Here is a 26,534-nt window from a genome sequence, read left to right as displayed (position 1 = left end):
GGCAGGGAAATGCACTGAGAAGTGTGGGATGGTGAATGAATGATCCGCAGGAAGTCATGTAAACACCATGCAAGGCAAATCAGGGTGAATGCTTATATTGTATAACCTCTCTGCAAACCGTTTCAGTAAAGACCAGACACAGTCTAACCTCCACATAAGCTTTGTGCTGGCAAATCAGGATGAATGCTGAGGAAGCAGATCGTCTGCAGGAGTCTTAAACCTGCCTGCTGCCCTCAGGTGCAGTACTGGAATAAGATTCAACTGCCATTTCAATTGGTTTATCTACTTGGAATGCAGCTTGGGAGTTGGGGAGGGTACAGACCACTTTGCCCTTAGCTCACGCAGGAAAATGCCTCAGAGCTGACCTGGAATTGAAGCCACAAATAATCATGGTTTAGTCCCAGAACATCTCCTTGTTCAATGTCAGGGCTTACTCCTGAGGTATGTGACTTGATAATGGAGAAGGGTGCCTCAGAGCACATCAAGAGGGCATTGCCTTCACCTCACTGAATAATCTCCACCAACTTTCCACACTTCTGGGATCAGGGAGCAGAGGTTCAAAATTCTAGGCAGCTTGTCCATCTAATGCAGGTCTGGTGGACTTTTTGCCCTGCAGATTTTGCTGATCAACGGCTCCCATTGTCCCTGGCCATTGGCCATGTTTGCTGGGGCTGATGGGATTTATAGTTTCCCAAGGCTCCCCACACCAGGTCTCATGCAGTTGTGGTCCTCTGGGCAAAGAGGGACTGCATCTCTTCTAGGAGTTGTAATGAACCTTATCCACTACGTTGTGCAGCCATAGCAGTGACCAGAAGAGGAATGACTACTGAGATGAACATAGACAGAAGAAACGCCTTGGTGCATCTGCAGCAGCACAACCAGACCCCTTCATCGGTCCCAGCTGCAACAAAACATGTCTTTCCCCTATCAGTCTCTACAGCCACAGCAGGTGCTGTAACTCCCCAGCAGTTTGACTTCACCACCAAAGGCACACTTCTTTATTGTCTCCCAAGATGGACGGATACCAACCATAACACCGTTTATTAATTAAATTATTTACATGCTGCATTTTGGGGCATTGCTGTCCCAAGGTGGCTCACATTATCAGAATAAATAAATAAATAAATAAATAAATGCTATCTTTTAAAAAATAATAATCAATGGCAACAGCACTGACAATTATTATAAAAGGCAGCTTAAAACAGTTACAAAGACTAACAAAAACAGCTAAGCAGAGCTATAATTTTGTAACAGCTCTGCAAAGAAAGCCTTTATGAAAAGGAAGCAGAAAAAAGGCATGGTTTCTAAATCAGTTTAAAAATCCATAGCATAGAGGCCATGCACCCCTCTGTGGGGACAGAGTTCTATTCATTTATAAGATTATTTATCATTATCATTTTAAATTATTGTGAACAGCTGAAGAAATAATTAAGGTCACTATCATCACTAACCACTAATTAGAAATGCAGATTCTTCTATTCCCATTTATCAAAGCACTATGAATGTGCATTCTTCAAGCTTTGCATAGAAAACATTCCAGATTTTAATAGCATTTATTGGTATCTCCTCTCTCTTTTTAACTGTTTGCTTTTTTAATCTCTGATTTATTACCAGACACATTTAACCTGTAAATAATTAAGCAGATGAGAAGGTGAGTTTGTGATGCAAATGCATTTTGCTTACTGAGTGGCCACAGCCCGTCATCTCCTATTGGAAAGCAAAGGCCAGGGATGCTGTCCAGGGCAAACTTGGGCCTCCCAGTGCCTTGATCTTAGAAATGAGCCACTGAGGCTGGAAGGGGACTGGTATACTCTTCCCAGTTTGACAGTTCACAGCCAGCAGGAACCAGCATCAATGGAAGCTAAGGGTAAGAATGCCTGGCACACGCTACTCCAGAAGTGCTCCTGCCTTCAGCATCAGTTAAGTGCTTTCAGTAGGGATCCATTTGTATTTAACTCTTACAAAGCACTCAATAGATTGACAGAGATGCATTAATGCTCACCAAAGATGTGCTTAAGAGCAGAATAGCCAGAAAGACCCTTCCATTACATTGCTGCATCTCCCAATGGATTCCCTTCTAGGCTGAGAGTTGCCAGAGAATAAAAAAGGTAAAGGGACCCCTGACCATTAGGTCCAGTCATGGCCAACTCTGGGGTTGCGGCGCTCATCTCGCTTTACTGGCCAAGGGAGCCGGCGTACAGCTTCTGGGTCATGTGGCCAGAATGACTAAGCCACTTCTGGCGAACCAGAGCAGTGCACGGAAATGCCGTTTACCTTCCCGCCGGAGTGGTACCTACGGTATTTATCTACTTGCACTTGGATGTGCTTTCGAACTGCTAGGTTGGCAGGAGCAGGGACCGAGCAATGGGAGCTCACCCCGTCACGAGGAGTCAAACCGTCGACCTTCTGATCGGCAAGTCCTAGGCTCTGTGGTTTAACCCACAGCGCCACCTGCGTCCCTTGCCAGAGAATAGGAAGGGATAAAAAGACATACTGGAGCTGTTTGACATTCAAGCACCACCACGGCAAGGTAAGACCATCCTCAAATTGACTCCCTTAGGGCACAACCTGTGGCATAGGTCTATGCAATGGGGGAGGAACCCTTTTCAACCCGAGGGCCACATTCCCTTCTGGGTGACCTAGCAAGGGCCACATGCCAGTGGTGGGTGGGGCCACAGGCAAAAGTAGGCAGAGCAACAAATGCAGATTTTACTTTTGTACAGGAGGCTAGTTTCTACACACTCACACATCCTTCTCGGTCCTCCATCCTGGTAAACAAGGGTCGTTATCTGTGTTTATGGGAACACTCCACAACCAGAGAGAAAAAAATCTCCATGGCCAAAATAGGGTCAGTGATGGGTGTGGCCTGGAGAAAGGGGGTGTGGCCTGAAATGCGGTGTGCCCAGGGCCAGATAGAGGTTTTTGCATATTAGGTGTATGCAGTCCAGTCTGTCATAGCAAGCTAAGAGCCAACACAAAACAGGCTGGAGCCAGCCAAGCTCAGAGCTCCAGTGTGAGCCAAGCTGCATTTATGAAGGAAGACAAAATGTCCCTTATACAGCTACATCCCTCGCCATGGGATCACATTCACCCGGTACTATACCAGCTGCACTGGCTCCCAGTGGAGTACAGGATCAGGTTTAAGGTGCTGGTTTTAACCTTTAAAGCCCTATACGGCCTAGGACCCTCGTACCTACGGGACCGCCTCTCCTGGTATGTCCCACGGAGGACCTTACGGTCTTCAAATAAAAACATCTTGGAGGTCCTGGGCCACAGGGAGGTTAGGCTGGCCTCAACCAGAGCCAAGGCTTTTTCGGCCGTGGCCCCGATCTGGTGGAACGCTCTGTCACAAGAGACTAGGGCCCTGCAGGACTTGACATCTTTCCGCAGGGCCTACAAGACAGAGCTGTTCCACCAGGCCTTTGGCCAAGGCACAGTCTGACCCTCTTCTTCTGTAATCCTCAAAGAACTCTAGCCCAATGGTTGCCATTAATTTGATTCTGAATTGATTGTAGAATGAATTGATTTTAGAATGTATTTCAATTAATTGATTGTGATTTTACGTAAGCTGTGCTATTTTTACTGTTGTTAGCCGCTCTGAGCCCAGCTTTGGCTGGGGAGGGAGGGATATAAATAAAATATTATTATTATTATTATTATTATTATTATTATTATTATTATTATTATTACAATATTTAACCAATCAGTTAGCTTTATTATTATTATTATTATTATTATTATTATTATTATTATTATTACTAAAAAGTGTCCCCCAGTTAACCAGGCTCCTGCTTTAAAATTACACGGATGGACACACACACACAAAATAGTAAAAACTGCAAAGATAACAGAGGCATCCTTCCTCTAAAAACGTCTGCATTTTGCTTCAGGAATATGGTTTTACCCACATGAAAATATATGCAGTTTTAATTGCTAGATTAATTAACTAAATCTCATAGGATTAACTGAGTAAGATTTCTTTAATCAAGTGACAGCCCTAAGTTACTAATCAGTTGAACTTTATAGTGTGTGGGGAGGGGGAAATAGTCCTTCTTGAGCGCAAATCAGGCAATCAGAGTTCAAACATGATAAAATTTGTCTGATGAATCTCCGCCAAATCAGTTGTGCTGGGCATTGTAAAACCAAGACACCTGGGCAATTAATGAAAGGCTATTGGAAGTGGGGCTATGTCCCACCTCCCCTCTTCCCCAAAGCCAGCCCTTTGTGGCCCTCTGATCCTCCCACACACAAAACCACACTCCTATGAAGTAGCCTACAATTGTTCCCATCTATGGACAGGAATTCAACCATTACAAGCCTATGTGGTGGCTGAAACACGACTGCATGGCAAGCACCACACCCTGGGAACTGCCATTTTGGAAGCAAACAGTGAACCCATCTTTCTGCTCTATAGTTCAATGGGGCAGGCCAGTTTCCAATTTCCATGTTCTCCTCATGAGCCTTGTCCAAGTGAAACCATCCAGGCAATGGGGATTGCAAAGGTTTGCATCCATCCATTCAATCACTCGTTCGTTCTAAAACCCATTCAGGCTTCTCCTTCCTAGAAGCTCAGTGAGATCCAGTTCAACAGTTGAAATCATTATTTTGAAAGCCCTGACCTTCCACTAGCTCAACCTTGGTCCACAAAAGCCAGTCCGTCTAGAAAAGGCTTATACTCAGACTTTTACAGGTCCATAAAAGCAGAACCACCATCAAAAACGCTTCTCAGAAATACACCCTTGCACTTCTATATGGGTGGAAATTGGAGGAGGGTGCCCTGAGTCAGTTTCATGACCAGGATGAGCTAAAAGATGGTGAGCTATAGCATAGGCTCCTGCAGCAGTGGCCCCTTGTGCTTCCAGCACCAGCAGTTGGTTCACTCCGCTCTGCGCCTGCTGAAGATGGTTGCAGGGCAGCAGGTGAAACCAACCTGGTTGCTTAGCAACACCATCCTCCCATCCCTCACCAGCCCGCCTTGCCTGCCTCCCCACTCCGACCTTCCGTTCCCCGTGAGCCTGTTGCCTACCTCCATCCACTGCCCTTGGGACTGCATGAGGAGCACCACGCAGGGATCAGACTTGTTGAGTGTGTCACGGTCAAGCAGGTGCTTGCAGCTGACCCGCAGCTCCACCTTGGAGACGCAGGTGGCAGAGACAACGCCCAGGTTGGCCTGGGAGGTTGGGTCCAGTAACTCGTTCATCCTGCTCAGGGAGGAGGGCCCTCGCTCAGCAAAAGCTGCAGGTAGCAGAGGCAGCAGAGAAGAGTGGCTCAAGGGCTTGGGTGCCCAGGAACATCCACGGCCAGATCTGGGTTCCAGTGATGATGGGTTGGCTGCAGGGCGGCTTACGGCACAGCCAAGGAGCCTGGCTCACCTTCAGCCCTGAGACGTCGCCACTTAACAAGGAACTGCTGAGTTTTGTCTGCAGTCTATGTGGTCAATGCAATCCCAGAAGCTTGAGGAACATAGCCTGAAGGAGGCACTGCCTCTTGTTTGCTTGGCTGCTGCCAAGCAGAGCTAATTAAAGGAGTTTGTCTTCTCCCTACAAATTAACAAGTTGTGTTTTGCTGCCTCCTTCTTCTTCCTCTCACCCGGATGCCAGATCCCACTCAGCTTCCCTTGTTGCTGGCACAGATCTAGCCTGGGTGCCTATGTGCCCTGGCGCCCTCCCTGGAGAGATTGGGGGAGGAGATGGCCCTGTCTTCTGGCCTTTGTTGGTATTTGGGACTTCAGACAATAACAGGGCAGGTTGGGGAGGAGGACAGGAGTGTGGGGGAGAGAGATGAGGCTCTTTTTCCAAGTCACCAAGAGCAGAAATAACCTGGCAGTCCCCTGGATTTCTGGATCTTGGGTTGACACAACAGGAGACAGGGCATGTATTTCACAAGGCAGATCTACCAGAGGATACCCTGATGTCTTCTTGTATCTGACCCAAGGCTGGATCTCTAGACACGAGTGGAAACCGCAATCCACAGCAGCACCGGGGTCTTTGTGTGATGCTCACAGACTGGCAGAAAGGGTTACCTTGCCATGGGAAATGTGCTGACAAGGTCACTCAAGCAGCTGCCTAAAGGATACATAAAAAACACAGGGTAGGTAAATTGACAAGCCACATCCCAAACATTCAGAAATCAGGAGATATCTAATAATGTAAGAAGAGCTGTGCTGGATTAGACCATCTACGCCAGAATCATGTTTTCATGCGGGTTGGGGATGGCAGCACGATGCTTTGAGGAAGCACACAAGGCATGAAGGCATAGTGGTCCCTGGCTGTTGTTCTCCAACAACTTGTATCCAAAGGTAGACTGCCCTTGAATTTGGATGCTCCGCATAAGCATCATGACTAAGGGCTGAGATTGAGTCGGAGACGGTGAAGTCAATTTACGTGAGCGTTCTGAATCATCACAACTGAGTGCAAGAGCAAAGTCTCTCTTGCAACCTTTCAAAATGTGAGGATGCAGTGGAGCTCTGATCCATGTCAGACCAGTCATACCAAACATTAGCTTAACTGACAATTATTATGAAATATTTGCCAAATGGTCTATGACTCCACAGAGGCCTGAAACATGTATCTTCTCATTTGTCTTTGGAGTGCCGCTATGGTAATTGTCAAAAAAACTGCTACACCATCTACCTAGTGGAATTGTCAATTTATACGGGAGTTATGAGCACAAAAACAAAGGAGGAAAAAATCAAAGAAGTAACAGGTTTGGGAATCTCAGTAGATCCTATAATTCCTCTCCAGAAAGATAGTTATGTTAGTTTCTTGCAGCAAAAGCAGCCAGGTGTTTTATCACCCCTTAAAGACTCACGAATTTATTGTGACATAAGCTTTCATGGGCTACAGTCCACTTCAACATACAATCATCTGATGGTAGATTGTAGAGCACAAAAGTTTATATTATAGTAGATTTGTTAGTCTTTAATGTACCACAAGACTCTTTGCTATAACTTTTTTATTAGGGTATCTGGAAGGAATAGGATCAGATTGGGATATCAAATTAAAATATTTCTTATTACTGGCATAAAGAATTTTGGTAGCTGAGCACTGGGAATTATTGAATGGCAAAGTAGGATATGGTCCTTAGTTAAATGTGTCAGATTCACTTCCCCTAAATGAAAAATAGGGAAGAAATAAGTAGGTAAATAATAACAAGGAGTATTTTCAAGAAATTGTTTTTCTTTACTGCACCAAGATCCTAAACCAATTGGATTGAGATTATTGGATCCAAATTGCTCCTTGCACTTGTGAATTGCTAGTGGGTTCCCAGAGGTATTTGGTTGGATGATGTGAGAACAGGATGTTGGACTAAATGAGTCTTTGGCCCAATCCAGCAGAGTTCTTATGCTGGATATAATGGCCAGTTTGATGTAGATTAAATTCAAGGAAGTTGCAAGGTGTGGTAGATTGATTTGGATGGAATTCAAGATAGATGCTAAACAAAACATTGGATATCTGTTAAGAATTGCAATTGGAAATTTGACCTGTTTCTCTGTGTATGTTATAAGGGGAGTTACACAAACCATCACCTGATCTCTGCAGGTGCTTTTCTTACCATCCCTTCCATCCAATGGGGTTGGATGGGCACCAGTTTGTATTTTGCTCATGTGACCTGCTAGACCTTTGCTGTAACGTCCTTTGGTCTGATGTAGCAGGACTCTCTGTTGTTCCCCAGCAACAGGTAGCCTTGCGTCTCCATGTGACGCATTTGCACAAACTGTTCGTCACGTATGCACACTTTAATTAAAAACAGAAAGTCGTGAGCACCTATCGCTGCAATGGTGCACCTAGATTCCAACCCTCCACTATGCATGCTGGCAGTTAGCTGTGTCAGGTGTCTCTGCCTGAGCCATCACCGTCCAATTGCTCACAGACATTTTGGAACTCTGGGTCATATCAATTGAGAGCTCCCTCCCTCTCTCTCTCCCCTTCACTGGAGGCTGGTGGAGCAGCAGGATGAACAGGGCGACATCTTTAGAGGCTTTCCCCATAAACTGGAGAAGACAGAAGAGAAGCCTGTTTTCTTCAGAGTCCACCTGGTGTTTGGGGTTGAACTGGAGAGTCTCTCTAACCTGGGGAGCCGTTTCAGGCTTGCTGCCGAGGCCCCAAACCAGAACCGGTAGTGCAGTGGACTGTCATTGTGGCGTTTGGCACACCAGCGACTTCCTATAGAAAATAGTATTGGGTGTCATGGAGTAACATGGGCATCCTTGTGGCTTTTCTTTCTGCCCATTCTGTTGGAGCAGAGCTCAGCACTTTCTCTGGCAACTATCTCCTGGGCTCTGGGAAGTTCCAAATTATTGACCCTGCACACACACACACCCCATGGCAAGTGGAAAGCACAGCAGGGGGTCCCCCCAATGGGAAGGAAGTTGGGGGCGTTCCTGTGGCCAAGGACTTACTTAATTGTGCACAGCTGGTGCCTCGGCTTGTCAGTGCCTGGGATTGGCGAGGAGACTTTTTGAGGCATGTTTCTCTCCCCCCGCCCCGCAAAACATACAACCCACATTTGCCAGTGCATGGAGATGCTCAGAAGCATGCAGTCCCATATGCATGCACATGTGGGGGCACACTCATGTGTGTGCATGCTTCACAAGCACACTCCTCAGTGTAAACACCGTCGATTATAGATGCACACTTCCGTAAACATTCCCACATGCATGGGCAGTTAATAAGCTTGTTAGCTGTTTTTGTTATTGTCCAGAAAGAGAAATGCATGTTTTGTGAGATACAAGCATAAAATCAAAGTTACTTAACATGTATAATACAGCAACAATCAGGCTATGAATTAACCTCCTTGCCACCCAAATGGTAAATAAATGTTCAGGCAGAAGTGTGTATTTTCTTGCATATGCACCCATTTCCTGGCTGTTGCATGTCATTTTCCTCAGAGGTTTTATTCACACACATCCAAGAATGAACACCTTGATGTGCAAACACTGGTGTGCTTCCTTTTGCTCCTTCTAAGCCTATCAGGAAGCCAGTGTAGGTATCTTCTTACCAACGCTCTGTCATTCACGCATATGGTGCAAATACAGTTTTGCTGACACATAAACATTGCTGTCTAAAAAAGTAGTGCAGGGAGTATCCCCCAGGTGTGCATTTACACACTCACTGGTGCCTGCACCCCAAATGCACACTCATACACAAACAATTTCCTGCATGCACACTTCTATCAGGCTAACACAACTGCTCAAGCACAGAGATGACGCCCATGCTGCCACAAACACACCTGCACAAAGTTTGCGGGCTCTTCCCACGTACCAAAAAGAGAAAAAGGCAGGCATGGGTGTAATGCCCCTGTGCTCATGTTCAACGTCTCTGGAATTTCGGTTCACGCATCCACACCTTTAGCGTTCACGTGTCTCCTTTCGGAGTAGCTAGAGAGCCTCCCTTTCCCTGCGCGGATCTGGAGCTCGGCGGTGGGGAGGCTGGCTGGCAGCGTCGGCTGCCCCGCCGCGTCCGGAGCTCGTCCTGCCAAAGTTGCCGGCAAAGGCGCTGACCTCCCTGGCGCTGGCCCGCTGCCCACCCCGGGGCAGCCCACCCGCCGCCTGGCGCCTTGGCTTGGCTCCCCTACTCACCGGCTTTAGCCACAGCGCGCGTCCCTCTGTCCGCCTGCCAGCAGCGCTCGCTCGCTGCTGCGCCTCTTCTGCCAACGCCAAGATCCGCGCTCTGCCTGCCTGCGCCCGCTCTCTCCTGCGGAGCTCCGAGAGCCACCTCGACGACAGCAACAGCGCAGGGATTAACTGCTTCAGCGCCGGCTCTCTTCTCGGTCGCGGGTGGAGGGGGGGGGACTGCTCAGTCCTCACAGTGGAAAGATTGGGGCGCTGTCCCACCAACCTGCCCTTAGCCAGCTCCCACCTGCCTGCCTTTTTACTTATCCAATCCAGGGGGTGGCACCGCCTGCCAGTTTCCTCCCCCTCTTGAATATCAAGAGTTGCGCTTGTAGAACTTAGCAGGGAGGGGAGGGAGGAGGAAGAGGATGGGGGCAAAATGAGGGTGAGTTGCCTGTCATTGGTTCTGGAGCCTCTTGCTGTTTGGGCTCCTTGCCTTCCGCCTTGCCAGCTCCAATGGGCACCAGCCTCCTCTGAACGCTCAGGATAGGGGTCTCTGTCTCCGAGGAGGGTTAGGTCCTTTGCCTGAAACCAGAGCCTCCCCTCTTTCCCATTTTTATCACACGTCCATCCTGACCTGCAAACAGGTTGCCGCAAAATAAATGCACGCTCTCCCCCAATCTCAGCAATGCTCAGAGTTTTGCAAAATCTGGCCTGGTGGTGGTGGGAAATTCTGCTTGTGCTGCTTGTTCTCAGTGAGCCAGCAGCAGACCTGTGCCCTTGCCCTTAACGGTGGGGCCAATGCCTCCCACAGCACTCAACCTTTCCCTCCAGATGAATTGATGCAGCCTCATGGCACGTGCTGGCCCTAGAACTCACAACCAAAAACGCCATTTAGAATCATCATCTTCCTCCTCTCTCCAAAATCATCTTGCTGGTATCCACCTGTCCTGTTTGCAGCACCAAAGTGACCTCCTGCGATGGGCAATGTGTGTGGTGTGTGGAGGTCCTGGGTTGTCCAGATGACAAGAACCCCCTTTCTGCCTCACTGATGTCCAAAGGAAAGCAGAGCAATACATTTGGCACCAGCTTGGCTGCAGGAGTTGCCAGTATAAGGTGCCATCCAACTGTCTTAAGGACTCCACTCCAGATAGCGGAGGTTAAATATCAGAGTTTTCCTTCTCTTAGAAGGGCTCCCTTCCCATATTGATGAGACCCATCTGCCCCTCACTTCCCTCTACATCTTCCCTCTTCTTGCCCATTGGACCCACTAATGGTCTCCTCCACTCAGTCCACTGGAGCTTGTTTTCACATGCAGGGAAAGTCCCTAGCTCACCAAGACCAGGGGTGCCGACTTGAATAAAATATGGGAGGGGGAGAGATAAGCCCCACACAATCAATCATGTGAACACCATTTGAATGGCAATGCCCATCAACTTTCGGGTGGGCTCCTATGTTTGAGATCCATTGGCTACCCTCACCTGGTTTAGCTGGCCAGCCAAAGCCATTTCGCAGGGTGTGGCTGCTGTTGCATGCTGACAGCTTCTAGGAGCCACAGGTGAGAGCTGAGTGCAGAGTGGGCACCAAAGGTGGACAAACTATACCGGAAGGAGCATGACGTGTCCCCCACCAGAGGTTCTACCCCTCCCCTAAAACCCCATTCACCGCAAAACAAAACAAAAATCTATTGAAACAATAACCTTCCTCCACCACCAAATCCACCCTTTCATTTCCAGGTGGATCAGCCTGGCTTCAAGCACAAAGAGCTCAATGCATGGCATGCTGGCTAACCTGTCAGGGCCAGTGTGGTGCAACGGTTAGAGTGTCAGGCTAGGACCTGAGAAGCTGGGGTTCAAATCCCCACTCATCCACGAAAGTGTACAGGCTGACCTCAGACTAGCCAGCAGCCTAATCTATCTCCCAGGGTTGCTGGGGTTATAACTTAGAGGGGGAAATACTGCCTCATCTACCTTACAAGCTGCTTGTGAAGATAAATGGGGAGGAGACCCCTGTCTGTCACCTTCTTTTTTAGCTCCTTAGAGGAAAGAGGGAATATCAGATCATATCGGCTTCTCTAACCGGCCCTCTTTCTACAGCTCAGTTGCTGAGGTGAACTATCTCTTGCAGTCCTTGGCCAACTTCCCGCCTTTCTATTTTGCTCAATGTTGGAGTCTCAGTGATGTCTCTGCCTCAGTTTCCCTCCTTCTTTCATGCCAGGGACAGAATCACACCTCTGCTTGCAGACTTGGCGCCTCCTAATTTTCCCCGCCTTCGATTTTCAGCTGCTAATTTGGCGGGAGCCTGCCTCAAAAGCTTCACACCTGTCTCTGTGAAGAATAATTTGCCATCCTGTGATCATTCTGGGCAATGCGCCAGCTTTGATCTCTGCTGTCCGGGGGCTCCTATATAGTTGTTTTCTTTGTCAACAGACTTCCTGGGAATTTTTCTGGGGTCGCCGTCCCTGTCCAGAGCCCTCTTCCAAGCTGCAGACTGAGGAAGCAAGGCTGTTTTCCAGCACTATGTGTTCGGAACGTAAAAGTATCTCTGCTGGGTGGGACCAAAGGCATATCCGGTCCAGCATCCTTTCACCCAAAGTGAGCAGCCAGATGCCTCTGGGAAGCACACAAGCAAGGCAGCAGGGCAGAGGTAGACTGCCTTTGAACAGGGAGGTTCTAGTCATCATGGATAGCAGCCATTGAGAGACCCGTCCCTCTTTAAAGCCATAAAATCTTGTAGCAATTAGCTGCTTTGAAGAAAATAGCACCAGATGTTGTTTGTTTTTGCATTGAAGAATTTTGCTGAAAATTTGCTGGCACCAGTATCTCTGCCATAGGAAGTGATACCCGCCTCCCTCCAGCTGGTTAGAGCTTCAGGCCACACAGGTAGGCAGAATGGTTTGCCAAGCCTGCCAGTTCTACAGCAACAAGTTAGCGGGAGGACTGTAGCTCCATGGTAGAGCATCTGCTTTGCACACACAAGCTCCCAGGTTCAATCTCTCGCATCTCTGGGTGGGGCTGGGAATGACCCTTACCTGAAAGTCACTTCCAGTCAGTATATACACTACTGAGCTAGATGGACCAACTTGGTACTGGGGAGCATCCCATGCTCCTTTGTTTCATTTGCACAGGGCTGCAAAGCCAGCGCTTCTTCCAGACAAAGGGAGCCCAGTGAGTGCATGTGCAGAGTTATCACTTTGCAACATGGCAGCCAGCACTGCAGGGCTGGCAACCTGCAAGCAACAGTTGCATGTGAACCCAACTGCTGCCCCTGGGGCATAAGCTGGCCTGCCCTACCATTGAACTCAAGAGCAGTGTCTTAAAAACAGCTCTGCAATGGGGCTATTCACATTTTCAATCTGTCTCCTTGCAAGAAACCTCTCTGCACACCAAACCTTTTGCATGTTCGTGGGAGTGCACACAATTCTTATGTGCATACACACTTGTCCTCTCCATTTCTGGGAAGGAAAGGAGGGTGCAAGAAAGATGGGGGGGTGATGGAATTAGCCAATTTTTCAAAGATTTTGCAGTGCAAATGCTCTGGATGAGCCTGTTGATGGAGGCCACAGCAGGAGCTAATCCCCTCACTGCTGGCAGAACTAGGACACCTGCCTCTTGGTTCAGCAAGGTACACAGCATGAGGCAACTTTGTGGGGTCCACATGCTGGGATCCACGTGCGCCTCCATGCAGAAAGCTGGGAGCTGACCTGCTCTGATGCAAGGACATCTACTTTGCATGCACAAGGTCCCAGTTCAATTCCTGGCATCTCTAGGTAGGGCTGAGAAAGATTCTCTACCTTAAAGATTCTCTACCTTAAATGCTGCCAGTCAGAGTATACTGAGCTGGGTGGACTAATGGGCTGACTCAGTATCCTATGTTCCTTGGAGTGCAGGAAGGAATTGTGAAGGGGCAGGAAATTCCACTATAGAGGCTCAAGGGCTCACGTCTAAAGGAGAGCAAAACAGTATGCTTTGCTCTCATAAGGGGCTGCTATATACTGAGTCAGACTGCTGCTCCATCTAGACCAGCATTGTCTACACTGAGTGGCAGCAGCTCCCCAGGGTTTCAAGGAAGGGGGCTTTCTTTGCTCTGCCAGCAGATGCTGGGGAACAAATTCCAGGCCATCAACATGGAAAGTCAATGTTCTACCCTCCTTAACAGGGTAGGAGATCATTTGCTTCTGGGCAACCCTTGGAGGACCATATGCCAGCAGTAGGTGGAGCTATGTGTGTAACTTGAATGTGGGAGGCTAGTTTTTACCCACACTTGCACAGCTCCTCTATACACCATCCAGCCCAGGATGCATTGTCAGAGTTCAAGGCCAAGCAAAAACACTGGAGGAGGAGGGTGTGAAGAGGGGCTGGTGAGGGGTGTGGCTTGGTCAGAAGGGGTGTGGCTGGGGAGGGTGTGTGGTTTGGGGAACATTCTGAGGGCCAGAAAGAGAAAAAGAGAGAGAGAGAGAGAGAGAGAGAGAGAGAGAGAGAGAGAGAGAGACCTGGAGGGCCTGATTCCTTGCCTCAGCACCTCAGTAATGGGCCAAGCGGCAACTGATTGCAGGCCTTGTTCCACTTAGAATCTCACAGAGAGTCTAGGAAACAAGAGCCGCTCCAACCAACAGGACCCTGTTCCAGTGTATGAACTGAAGATTAACCTTATAGAATCATAGAATCATAGAATCATAGAGTTGGAAGAGACCACAAGGGCCATCGAGTCCAACCCCCTGCCAAGCAGGAAACACCATCAGAGCACTCCTGACATATGGTTGTCAAGCCTCTGCTTAAAGACCTCCAAAGTAGGAGACTCCACCACACTCCTTGGCAGCAAATTCCACCGTCGAACAGCTCTTACTGTCAGGAAGTTCTTCCTAATGTTTAGGTGGAATCTTCTTTCTTGTAGTTTGGATCCATTGCTCCGTGTCCGCTTCTCTGGAGCAGCAGAAAACAACCTTTCTCCCTCCTCTATGTGACATCCTTTTATATATTTGAACATGGCTATCATATCACCCCTTAACCTCCTCTTCTCCAGGCTAAACATGCCCAGCTCCCTTAGCCGTTCCTCATAAGGCATCGTTTCCAGGCCTTTGACCATTTTGGTTGCCCTCCTCTGGACACGTTCCAGTTTGTCAGTGTCCTTCTTGAATTGTGGTGCCCAGAACTGGACACAGTACTCCAGGTGTGGTCTGACCAGAGCAGAATACAGTGGCACTATTACTTCCCTTGATCTAGATGCTATACTCCTATTGATGCAGCCCAGAATTGCATTGGCTTTTTTAGCTGCCGCGTCACACTGTTGGCTCATGTCAAGTTTGTGGTCAACCAAGACTCCTAGATCCTTTTCACATGTACTGCTCTCAAGCCAGGTGTCACCCATCTTGTATTTGTGCTTCTCATTTTTTTTGCCCAAGTGCAATACTTTACATTTCTCCCTGTTAAAATTCATCTTGTTTATTTTTGCCCAGTTCTCTAATCTGTCAAGGTCATTTTGAAGTGTGATCCTGTCCTCTGGGGTGTTAGCCACCCCTCCCAGTTTGGTGTCATCTGCAAATTTGATCAGGATGCCCTTGAGTCCATCATCCAAGTCGTTGATAAAGATGTTGAATAAGACCGGGCCCAAGACAGAACCCTGTGGCACCCCACTAGTCACTCTTCTCCAGGATGAAGAGGAACCATTGATGAGCACCCTTTGGGTTCGGTCAGTCAGCCAGTTACAAATCCACTGAGTGGTAGCATAGTCAAGACCGCATTTTACCAGCTTCTTTACAAGAATATCATGGGGCACCTTGTCAAATGCCTTGCTGAAATCAAGGTAGGCTACATCCACTGCGTTCCCTTCATCTACCAGGGATCTCTAGGCCCTTTGATCCTCAGCAGGAACAACAAGTTGGATGCAGGAGCTCCAAAGGTTCTTGTGAGGCCACCAAGCAAGTCAGACAACAGACAGAAATCAGAGCAGGAGGGGTTGGCTGGAGGCGGGCAGGAAGGCCCCCCAAAGACATCCACAATTAGGAAGCCGCACTGCCGGTGCTGCTGGAGTGGTGCTAATCTTGTGAAATTGTGTGGGTGGGCAGATCTGCTTGGCAAGGAACCAGGCTTTCTAACTCTAGAAATGTGGGGACTGGCTGCGGTTAACAATGTAAGAGGAGTCCAGACCCTCCAAGTGTCCCTATTTTGCAGGGAAAGTCCTGGATTTACAGAAGCCCTCCATGTTTCTGATTTGTTCTCGGAATGTCCCACTTTTCCTTAAGACTTTCATCAGAGAAATGTTAGTGGGAATGGAGTTACAGTGGTACCTCGGGTTACATACGCTTCAGGTTACATACACTTCAGGTTACAGACTCCGCTAACCCAGAAATAGTGCTTCAGATTAAGAACTTTGCTTCAGGATGAGAACAGAAATTGTGCTCTGGTGGCGCAGCAGCAGCAGGAGGCCCCATTAGCTAAAGTGGTGCTTCAGGTTAAGAACAGTTTCAGGTTAAGTACGGACCTCCGGAATGAATTAAGTACTTAACCCAAGGTAGCACTGTACGCGACCCCCAAGCCAAGCAGATAAGTAACTATATAACCTTTAGAAGACCTCTGACGGCAGCCAAGTATAGGGAAGTTTTTTTAATGGTTAATATTTTAAAATGTTTTTATATGTGTTGGAAACCTCCAGCACATATAAAATGTGTTGGGGCAACCCAGTCAGATGGGTGGAGTAATAGTAATAATAATAATAATAATAATAATAATAATAATAATAATAATAATCCCTGTTTTCATCAGAGAAATGCTGGAGGGTATGAGAGTCTGCTGGATCAGGCCAGCATCCTGTTCTCACAATGGCCAATCAGATGCCCCTGTGGGACCCAGGCACATGATCACTCCTCCCTCCCAAGGTTTCCAGCTGATTGCATCCAGAAGCATTTATTGCCCTCTGACTGCGGAGGTGGAACATAGCCATTGATAGGCTTATCCTCCATGAATTTCTCCAATCCCAAGTGGGCTGTTCAGAAGGTGAGGGAGGGGTGCTCTGGACATGCTCAGAGCAAACTCATCCATCTTGCAAAGGTGATGGTTGTGGCGGGATAAATCCCAGCTAATGCCATAATATTGCTTATTTGATCCCTGGGGATGAAACTAAATTAGGATGCCATATGATTTCCTGCTAGGCACCAATAAGTTAGTTGATGGAGCCAGGTGGGTGTGAGAGGACATGGTAAGCACTGAGCTGTTCTCTATCTCTCTCCCCAAGGGTCTCCCTGCTGATTCTTCTACTAAGCTGTCACTGCCCTCTGCTGGGCTCTGCCACCATCAGCCAGGATGGTGCCTGATGAAGAGGCACAAGAAGGAAAGGGGGAAATAAATCAGGTTCACTTTGCATGTAAAAGTGATTCTGACTAATTCAGACTTCTTGAAGGAACACACAAGCCAAAACACAGCCATCCTTCAACATACACACTTCTCAGAATGTTACAATGCAGATCTCAAGCAGTGAAACAGATGCATATAAATGTATATATTAGCGAAAACAGCATCCAAAAATGCATTTTATTAGGCGGAGATTGCTTTGCAAATGCATGTGTTAGATAAGATTGTGTGTGTGTGTGTGTGTGTGTGTGTGTGTGTGTGTGTATACATGGAGAAATTTACACTAAAATGTTGGAAGAAGAATGCAAACTGATGTGAAATAGTGGAGATTGGGAAAATGAGCAACTGAGAGAATCTGAAATATATATTCTCCTCCCTAGGTGTGCCATAGCTGACACACTTTGAAAGACAGGGACAACAGCCTAGAGACCCTGGGTTAGATCTGGGTCATATGTTCATCCCAGGAAACCTGGAATCTCATCAAGTTATTGCCATATTGCTGGACCCCAGCCAGCCCCTCAAACAATCAAATGATAAACCCCATTGGCATTAACTAGGAATTCTACCTCACCTTTCCATGGTCGTTCTTTCCCTTTGCCTCAGTTTTCTTGAGCTCCCAATTCCTTTGGAATCTGTCTGTAATATTTAAGCTGTTTATGTAGACTCCTGGCTTCTGATACAGTAATTTGAAATACAGGTGGATGGAGGGATAATTATACAGGTTCACCTTGCAGGATTACTATTCTAACCTATGCAAAGTACTTTGAACAACCTAAAGCACTACATAAGTGCTAAAAATATTAATCATTATTGGTAGATTCATGCAGGATTACAGGAGTTCGTCTCTCTGACATTCTTTTGGTTACACAGCAGTTGGAATCCAATTTATGGTAAAACAAGCAAAAGGATTATGAAAGAAGGTGTAGGGTGGGAAAGGAATAAGGTCAAAAAGAAGCAATGAATATTGGCATCAGTTTTTTTGGGGGGGGGGGGTGTCAGATGCAAACAGAAGCTTGAACTTTGCTCTTTTCCATTACTACTAGCATATTTATTTACTTAGACATTTCAAAAGCTGCTTAGTCAAAGAGCTCTCCAAGCAGAGTGCAAATAAAATTAAAGCTAGAATGTGGCGAAAAATCAACAAAACCATTTTAAAAAGCACTTAAAATTGTTATAATTAAAACACAGATCAAATCAGTACAAAATTGAAAAGTGAATTGTTGTTTTTAGTCAATATGTTGAGCTACGGCAACAGAGTCCTTTAAACGCCTTCAATTGTGTGACTCTAAAGTTCCCCTATGTGCTTGAAGACTATGAAATAATGACTATCTGGAGACGCCTAGAAACTCTTCCTTGCAAAGTGGCAAGGAATACAATATCCCAGCCCAGATTTCACCAAGACAAGAGAAAATAAGTGTATGCTGTACAGCATTTCTTAAAGTTCATGGCTTACTGCATCCAGGTTATGTCCTTCGGGCCCCAGGTTGGCAAAGGCTACCCTAACCCCTTTGGAATAGAAGGGGCAATCCACCCCAGTTCACCCATTCTATAAATCAACATACTCAGAACTCAAGAGAATAAATGACACATTTTTACGACTTTACAGAAATTTGACCAGTGTGAGCCATGGGCAGGAAGGTTCAGGTGACAGAGAGAAAGTCCTCATTCTGAAGAATAGGCAGCCCTACTGAGTCAGCCATGCCTGTGGCTCTCATCCATAATCATGACGCAGTAATGTACACTTTATCTGAGAGCCTGTCTGGCTTCCTCCCAGCATCTGCTCAGCAGCATCTCATTTCTGAATTCTATGTTTTAATCCTAACCAATGCTGGTGATTCAGACCTCATAGCCTGGGCAATGCATAATCCCCGTGGGCCTCTGGAAGCACCTTCCAAATAGTCACCAACGAACAGTGGTTATGAGTTATTCTGTTTCTGGGAGAGAATTCTTGGCAGAGAGCCCTTAGGCTCCTCCAGGCATCCTTTCTTTCAATGGAGCCATTGTATGATTTGTGCTCTTTAAGGTATCAAAGTGGTTATCCACAAGCCCACTTTTAACACTGTTTACACCTGGAAAAGTTTAATGGTGGACATGCCACTTTCTTTCCAGTTGGTGCATATCTTGGAACACCCTGCTGAAATCTTGTAACTTTTCATCATACAAATATCTCAGGGGTGGGTGGGTGTTGTCCTGCTCTTGCTGAACAGTGCAAGAGTGCGTCTCCAGATGGCAATAATGGGGAAGCATCACAGAACAACTCAGAAGGAGAAATGATGTGTGAACGCAGCCCAGTACTGAGATGACAGCCTGTTCACACAGAGGCCAACCACATGCCTAAGGGAAGCTCATAAGCAGGACATGAGCACAACAGCTCTGGATCTGTAGAAGATTTGGAGAGGCAGGTATCATCACCCAGGGAGCACTTAAAGCCCAGGGAATGTAATTCTTCTGAATGTCCAGCTAACTCCAAGCCACCAATTTGAAAAGCTTTTAAAGAGGATTAGACAAATCCATAGAGGGTAAGGCTATGAATGGCTACTAGCCACAATGGCTATATTCTACGTCCACTATTGGATGCAGCATGCTTCTGAATGCCAGCTGCTGGGGATCTGTTGTACTCATGTCCTGCTTGTGGGCTTCATATAGAGATCTGGTTGGCTGCTGTGAGAACATGATGCTGGACTAGATGGGCCATTGACCTGGTCTTTCAGGGTTCTTCTTGGGTTCTTCTTTAGTCATATAAAGCTGTCTTAAACCAGTTACAGACCATTGATCCACCTAGCCCAGTATAGCCTACTGACTAGTAATGCCTCCCCCAGAGTCTCTTTGGCTGGGGTCTCTGGAGATGCTGGGAACCTTCTTCATGCAAAGCAGATACTCCATCACTCCCTACTAACAACAGCCCTTTTCTGTGGTCAATCTGATCTATGCATCATGCAGCATGTTGGCTGACCTGAGTCTGGATTGCCTATGTGCTGATCTGGGAGGATTCTGAGTGGGCTGAAGTGTGGAGCAGCCCAGTTGTGTTCCAGGGAGTGCTGGATTAGGTGGCCACTAGGTCACGTCCATCTCCTGAATTCAGGGGTTAAGAAACCAAGCAAGCAAGCAAGCAAGCAGCCAGCAAGTCTGCAAGAACAAGAAACCCACAGGCTGTTTGAAGAACAATTTGCCTAGAAGAAATTTATTGTAGCTTAACAGCCCACTGGATGCCAGGTTCTTGCTCATGCAGAAAGGAGATGCAGCAGCCCAGAGATCCTTGCCCTGCCAGGATAAATGCCTTGGCGTTGGGTGCTGAAGGCTGCACCCGTCCACTGATGCTCCCGTTGCTGGGGGCAGATGGCAGCAGATGGATGCTTTTCATTAGTCGTCCTTTCTTATTGCTGCCATTCATCCTTGGTGAAGCGAGCTTAGGAGGTGCTGCAGGTCTGATGGTCTGTGTCTTATCTGTGGCTGAGATTTCTTGCAATATTGAGGCCACGCTTCCCCGAAGACATAGTGTAAAGCGCTCCTTCTGAAAGCTTAGATCTCATGAATGCTCCCAATGTAAAATAAAGTCACCACCCCTATATGAAAGCACCCTGGCATTCCCCCACAACCAGTACGTTTTCCCTCTGTTCTCTTTCAGCCCAGGAGGGTTTCACCCCCGAAGGGTGAAGTCCAATGTCTTCCAAAGTCTCCTGAGACAGACAGATGCTGCCAACCTTCTCATTAACCCCACCCCAGTCTGTGCTCTTCTATGGCTGGGCCCCAGATGTCTGCTGCTCATCTTTCCTCTGCCCCTTTAGAGGAAGGGCCACCATAGCTCAGTGGTATAACATGAACCTTGCATGCAGAAGGTCCCAGATTCAATCCTCAGCATCTCTAGCTAGGGCTAGGAAATACCCCGGTCTGAAAGCCTGGAGAGTCACTGCCAATCAGTGTAGGATCAATGGTCTGACCCAGCAAAGGATAGCTTCCGATCTGCCAGTGCAAGTATTCTTACATCATCTGATTGGGGGGGGGGCACACTTGGGAGTCTGTGGGCACCAGTTGTGATGAATGGGTATCAAGGTTTCAGGCAATCCTATCCCTCTCACAGTGGGATGCCAAGAAGCAGAAAAACAAGAAGGTAGTTTATTCAATATTCACAGAGAGAGATGAAGGAATGTGGTCTCTCTTAGTTAATGTCATTGCTCCAAGTAAAGTACCATCCCCTCAGTCCCTCCTATTCTACGACACCCCTACGCCAGCTGATCTGTGTTTTCTGCCTCTGAGTTTTCTGTTCTAACACTCTCAAGGCACGCCTTGTTCTGGGAGAGGGGAGCGAGTTAGGAATGCTTTCAAGAGACACTGAGTCTGTTAGCTGCCTCTCCCCTGGTACTTCTTTTTCCTGCTGCTCTCCCAATATTTCCCAGCTCCTCCCCTCTGCAGCCTCGGAACTATGACCTTCTCCAAACCACTATTCTAAATCTATACTGTCCTCCTCTTCTCGGAAAGGTGCAGTAAGAGGGGGGCAGGCAGTTCCCACCATTCCTCCTTAGTCCAGCCCCTGACAGTGGGTGGGTGGGTGTTTGTCCCCAGTGAGTTCCCCCCAGTCCCATTCCACCCTGATTTTGTTGTTTGGCCACATCCCCACCCAAAATCCTTCCTCTTCATCTCATGCTTTTCCACAAACAAGATTGGGTTTTCTAAAGGCCGCATTGCCAGTGTGGTATAACGGTTAGAGTGTTAGACTATGATGGGGCAGACCAGAGTTTGAATCCCCACTCAGCCATGTAGCTTGTTGAGTGGCCTTGGGCCAGTCAGTTGCCTAACCTACTTCACAGGGTTGTTGTGAGGATTAAAATGGGGAGGAGGAGAACTATGCACATTGCCTCAAGATCCTTGGAGGGGAAGTTGGTATATAAAGGTATATAATAAACAACAACAACAATGATAAATAGACATCTACATCTGTAGGATGGCATGAAGGACACCAGGAAGGTTTAAAAGGCCCGTGGTCTTCATGACTGAGAGAGGTTTGTCCCAGTCCTGCAACTTGAAGTCCTGGGAATTAAACCTGGCTTGTTTTTCCCCTGCATGCACAGAATGTGCTCTACCAGTGAGTTTCTGCCTCTACCCTAAATGCTCCCCCCTTGGTTGCATCATCCTTGAATCGCTCTGGTTCAAGATGGAACTTTGTTATTGCAGAACTCTCACCAGCATGAAAATCCCTACATGTGTGCGGTGGTGTTTTGTTTTTCTCCCTTTTGAAAATCTCTGTAAAATCTTGCTCTTCCACGTGCCGCTTGCTGATTACTCAGGCGGCTGCCTCGGCTCACACGCACACGGGCTTTTGTGCTGCTGCCGTGGCATTTGAGCAAGCAACATTTCATCTGATCCAAAGCAGCTTTCTTACATACTCCCCAGGAAGTTGCATTACGACACGACCTGGCCAGCACCCACTCTGCGTCTCAAGCAAAGCCTGCTTTTCCAAGGCAAGAGCTGGTGCGCTAGGTGGAGACCTTGCTGTGCCAGTCAAGCCACCCTTCCCTTCCTGGAGGGGCTGAATATACTGAAGCTTGGCTTACTACTGAGTCAGACGACTGGTTCCCCTAGCTCAGGTTTGTCTACACTAACAGGCAGTGGGTCTCCAGGGTTTCAGACAGGGTCCACCCACCCACCCACCCAGCCCTACTTAGAGATGCTGGAGATGGGATCTGAGGCCTTCTGCACCCAAAGCATGTGCTCCACCACAGAACTAAGATTCCATTCCTCCTGGTTCTGAATAAAGGGCTGGCTTAAATAGGATCACAGCAAACCACCTTCTACCAAGTCAGACCACTAGGTTTACCTGGCTCAATATGGTCTACACCAGTTGTGAGGAACCTTTGTCCATCCAGGTAGGGTTGCCAGGTCAGGAGCATCCCAGACCCTGAGATTTCAGGGCTCAAGCTTGAAACCTAGGTGTGTGTTCTGGTGATGTCACTGGGACGATCCCCAGTGATGTCATGGAGGGTGACGTCATTAAGCATGATGCAGTAAACATTGGCCACAGTCGTCAAGAGCATGTCGTTCAAACAAAAAACACAGTCTAACAAATTAGCAGATATGCTACTGGCTGGAAGTTGATAGAAGCCTTAGCTAAAGTGGGTTGATCCCAGGTCCAGCTTAATAAAAAACATTTTTTTTAAGGCACTCTCCCCCACGTGGATTCAAGCCCCCCATCTGCCCCCTGGAGGAAGCCAGACAAACCTGGAAACTCCAGGTAAACCTCGAGGTGATGCTGAACTGCAGCTCCCATCATCCCTGACCATGAGCCATATTAGCTGGAGCTGATTGGAGTTCCCCATAGTATGCTAACTGCAGCAGATTTCCAGGGTTTCCAGGAGGGTCTTTTCCCAGCTGCACCTGCAGAAGCCGGGGGTAGAACCTGGGACTGCATGCATGCAGAAGGGATGCTCTGCCACTGAGCTGCAGCAGCTGCTTTCCAGCTGGCAGGAAATTGGAGGAGAAAGGGGTTGTTTTTAACCAGAGCTGCCACCCCAGACGCTTTGATCTGAGCCTCTTCTTCCCTGTGTTATCAATGAGGGGCTGCCATCCTTGCTCCATTGGGACTGTGAGGGGCTACACTCCTCTTGCCCCCATCAGAAAGAAAGAGCTGTTTCCTCTTGCTGGGCCAAGGTAGCCACTGCAGCCATACAGCTCCATGTCCCGAGAGAGCCGGCAGGCAGGTTAATTATAACAAATGGCTGTAATTAGCAGAAGGAAAATCAATGCAGGAAAAATTACCCTCCTGCTGCCTCTTGTTTTTCAACATGGATAATTGCCTGGGACACAGGTCAGCACTTTGGAGAAGGAGGCTTCTTCAGTCAGTTTCTCTCCCTCTCCCTCTCCCTCTCCCTCTCCCTCTCTCTCTCTCACACACACACACTAAAAACACCACACACTCTTACCTTGGAGGAAGCTTCACCAAATACAGCATTAAACAGGACTTACATTCTATCTATCATCTATCTATCTGTATCATCTAACTACCAACCTACCATCCAAAAACAACAGGACATATCTTGAGTAGACATTGTTAGGATTGTGCTGACACATGGGATTTTCCCGATCGGAGGGTGAATGCACTATCTATCTATATCTATCTATCTATCTATTTTTAAAAAATGCTTTGGAAACCCAGCTGATCTGAAAAGAGGTAATGTAAATAAATTCAGTAAACTGTGTATCATAAATGCTTCACAGACATTTTCACACAGGCATCCCTTTTGCTTAAATGTGCACAGACTCGCAGAATGTCTTAATGTTTCTATTCATGTCCGGAGGAGCAGAGAAGTGAGTTGAAGAACAGAACATCCACTGTTTTTAACCTGGCCTTTCAAACATGGAAATCTGGGCCAAGGGAACCTCGGTTGCGGTCCTCCCGGTCTCAGGGTCCTCTCCTGGCCATGTCCCCATTCTAGGCCACACCGCTCACCTGGTCCAAGCCCCACTTTCCTTGAGTGCTTTTGCCTCCCACTTACCTGGGAGGAGAGGGGTGTGAATGGAAACCTCTGACTGGCTAAGAGCCTTGTTTATTGCTTCACCCACTTTTGTCTCCATTTTGACTGCCCTCCCACCCACCCCTGGCATGTGGCCCCAGGCTGGTTATCCATGAGTAATTATGGCCCCTGGGCTGGAAAAGGGCCATAGCTCAGTGGTTAGGGCATCTGCCATGCATGCAGAAGGTCACATGTTGAATCCTTGACATCTCCAGGTAGGGCTTGGAATGAGCCCAGTTTGCAATCCTGGAAAACTGTTGCCAGTCAGTGCAGACAATACTAAGCTAGATGCTCCGATGGCCTGAGGCAGTAGGAGGCAGCTTCCTGCGTTCTTGTCTCTGATCTAGACTATACAGATGGCTGGCAGCCGTTTGGCATGGACGGGTTAAAAATATATCGAGAATACAAAATGTGCTCATTGCTGTGGCGCTGAAAACATCGGAGAGCTGAAAACCTGCCTGGCTGAACACTCAGCGGATTCAATAAAAGCACTGTGGGATTAATTCTGCGATGTTGCCTTAATGTTTGGAAGAGGGCTTTGAATTGACAGGCAAGTCCCACTATTGACGGATTTCAGCCGCGTCCCGAAGTATTTATCTGTTCAGCAGCAACAAATCGTTGATGACTCATTCGTCAGCACTAATTCTCCTCCTCTTCATGTTTGTTGTACATTCACTCTCTGCCCCCCCCCCTTTGTAGGTTTTTCTCAGCCTGCAATTTCATTTTTATTGTTTGCCGCTGAATACTCCAACATCTGAAGGTCATTTTTTAATTCACAAGTTCTTCCCAGAAATGTCTACACATCCGCTCTCGCCTCCCACCCACTTTGTGCAACAGGCACCTCTAACATGCCCTCCTCTTTCCACCGTGAGCCTGTCCCTGAACGTAACCACGTGGAGGCACATGCCGCTGGAGACACACGGCGTCCTTGGAACAGTGGTGAGGAGACCCCTCCTGGAAAAGCTGGCGGCTGGCTCTATCTCTCTAACTCAGCAGTGGCAACCTGGCAACACAGCTTCCTCTCCCACTACAAAAGGGAGGCTCACAGAGCATATGCAGAGTGGGTACACCTCCCCTCATGGGGCCCTTGCCTTTTGCACACATCCACCCTTCCTTCCAAGGTGCAAGAGGGAGGGCATTAGTGGCCATGGCAGGAGGAGGAGAGGAGGAGGAGACAGCAATATAGGTGCAGTAGAAAAGAGAGCAGAGCCCAGTGCTGGCTGTGAAGGCACAAGCCACAATGCCCACTATCCAGAGCCCTCTGAGGCAGCACCTAGAGTGGCCTTCAGGTGCTTTGGAATACAACTCCCATGAACCGCAGTTGGCTCAGACCAATGGAAGTTATGGTCCAAAACAGCTGGAGGGCACCAGGTTGGGGAAGGCAGAGGTTCACTTTCTCTTCAGGCCAATATGCCCGTGGGGGGGGGGGGACCAGAAGCAAAGGTGGGCAGACCAGTTTGTTTAAGTTTTATATTTGCAGAGTAGGTTAGTTTCTGCTCATTCACAGCCTCCTTCATGCTGCTCCAGAGAGTAGGACTCGAACCCAAGTTACAAGAAAGGAGAGTAGGACTCAACATCAGGGAGAACTTTCTGACAGTAAGAGCTGTTTGACGGTGGAATGGACTCCCTTGGAAGGTGATGAGTGGTGTAGTGGTTAAGAGCGGTGGACTCGTTATCTGGTGAACCGGGTTCGATTCCCCGCCCCTCCACATGCAGCTGCTGGGTGACCTTGGGCCAGTCACACTTCTGTGAAGTCTCTCAGCCCCACTCACCTCACAGAGTGTTTGTTGTGGGGGAGGAAGGGAAAGGAGAATGTTAGCCACTTTGAGACTCCTTTGGGTAGTGATAAAGCGGGGTATCAAATCCAAACTCTTCTTCTTCTCCTCCTTCCTTGGAGGTTTTTAAGCAAAGGTTGGGTGGTCATCTGTCATGGACGCTTTAGTTGAGGTTCCTGCATTGCAGGGGGTTGGACTAGATGATCCTCAGGTCCCTTGCAACTCTGAAATTCTGCCATTCTGTGATTCATTTGAAGGAAACCAAACTCTGGAAGCACTTGGAGCCACAGGAGTCTCCTAAATTAATACACCGTATCTTAAACCACTGCTTGACTCTTCAGTCCTGAGAGCCTCC

At 47.8% G+C, this 26,534-nt stretch overlaps 1 protein-coding gene across 1 annotated transcript in view; it reads right to left on the bottom strand.

Moving 5' to 3' along the window:
* The window catches only part of CPNE7 (copine 7), a 41,465-nt gene extending 31,538 nt beyond the window's left edge, over positions 1–9,927 (bottom strand). Inside the window, exons 1-2 of the mRNA XM_082233090.1 lie at positions 9,581–9,927; positions 5,027–6,065 (exon numbers count right to left, since the gene is read on the bottom strand). Of these exons, the coding sequence (XP_082089216.1) occupies positions 5,027–5,200 (174 nt within the window). The 5' untranslated portion in view covers positions 5,201–6,065; positions 9,581–9,927. The remainder of the gene's footprint in view (positions 1–5,026; positions 6,066–9,580) is intronic.
* Between the last annotated feature and the right edge of the window lie 16,607 nt (positions 9,928–26,534).

Source organism: Podarcis vaucheri (genome assembly GCF_965113315.1).
Source record: "Podarcis vaucheri genome assembly, chromosome: 7".
Lineage (NCBI taxonomy): Eukaryota > Metazoa > Chordata > Lepidosauria > Squamata > Lacertidae > Podarcis > Podarcis vaucheri.
The sequence above is the reverse complement of the archived record's forward strand: the minus strand, read 5'-3'. Positions and strand labels throughout refer to the sequence as shown.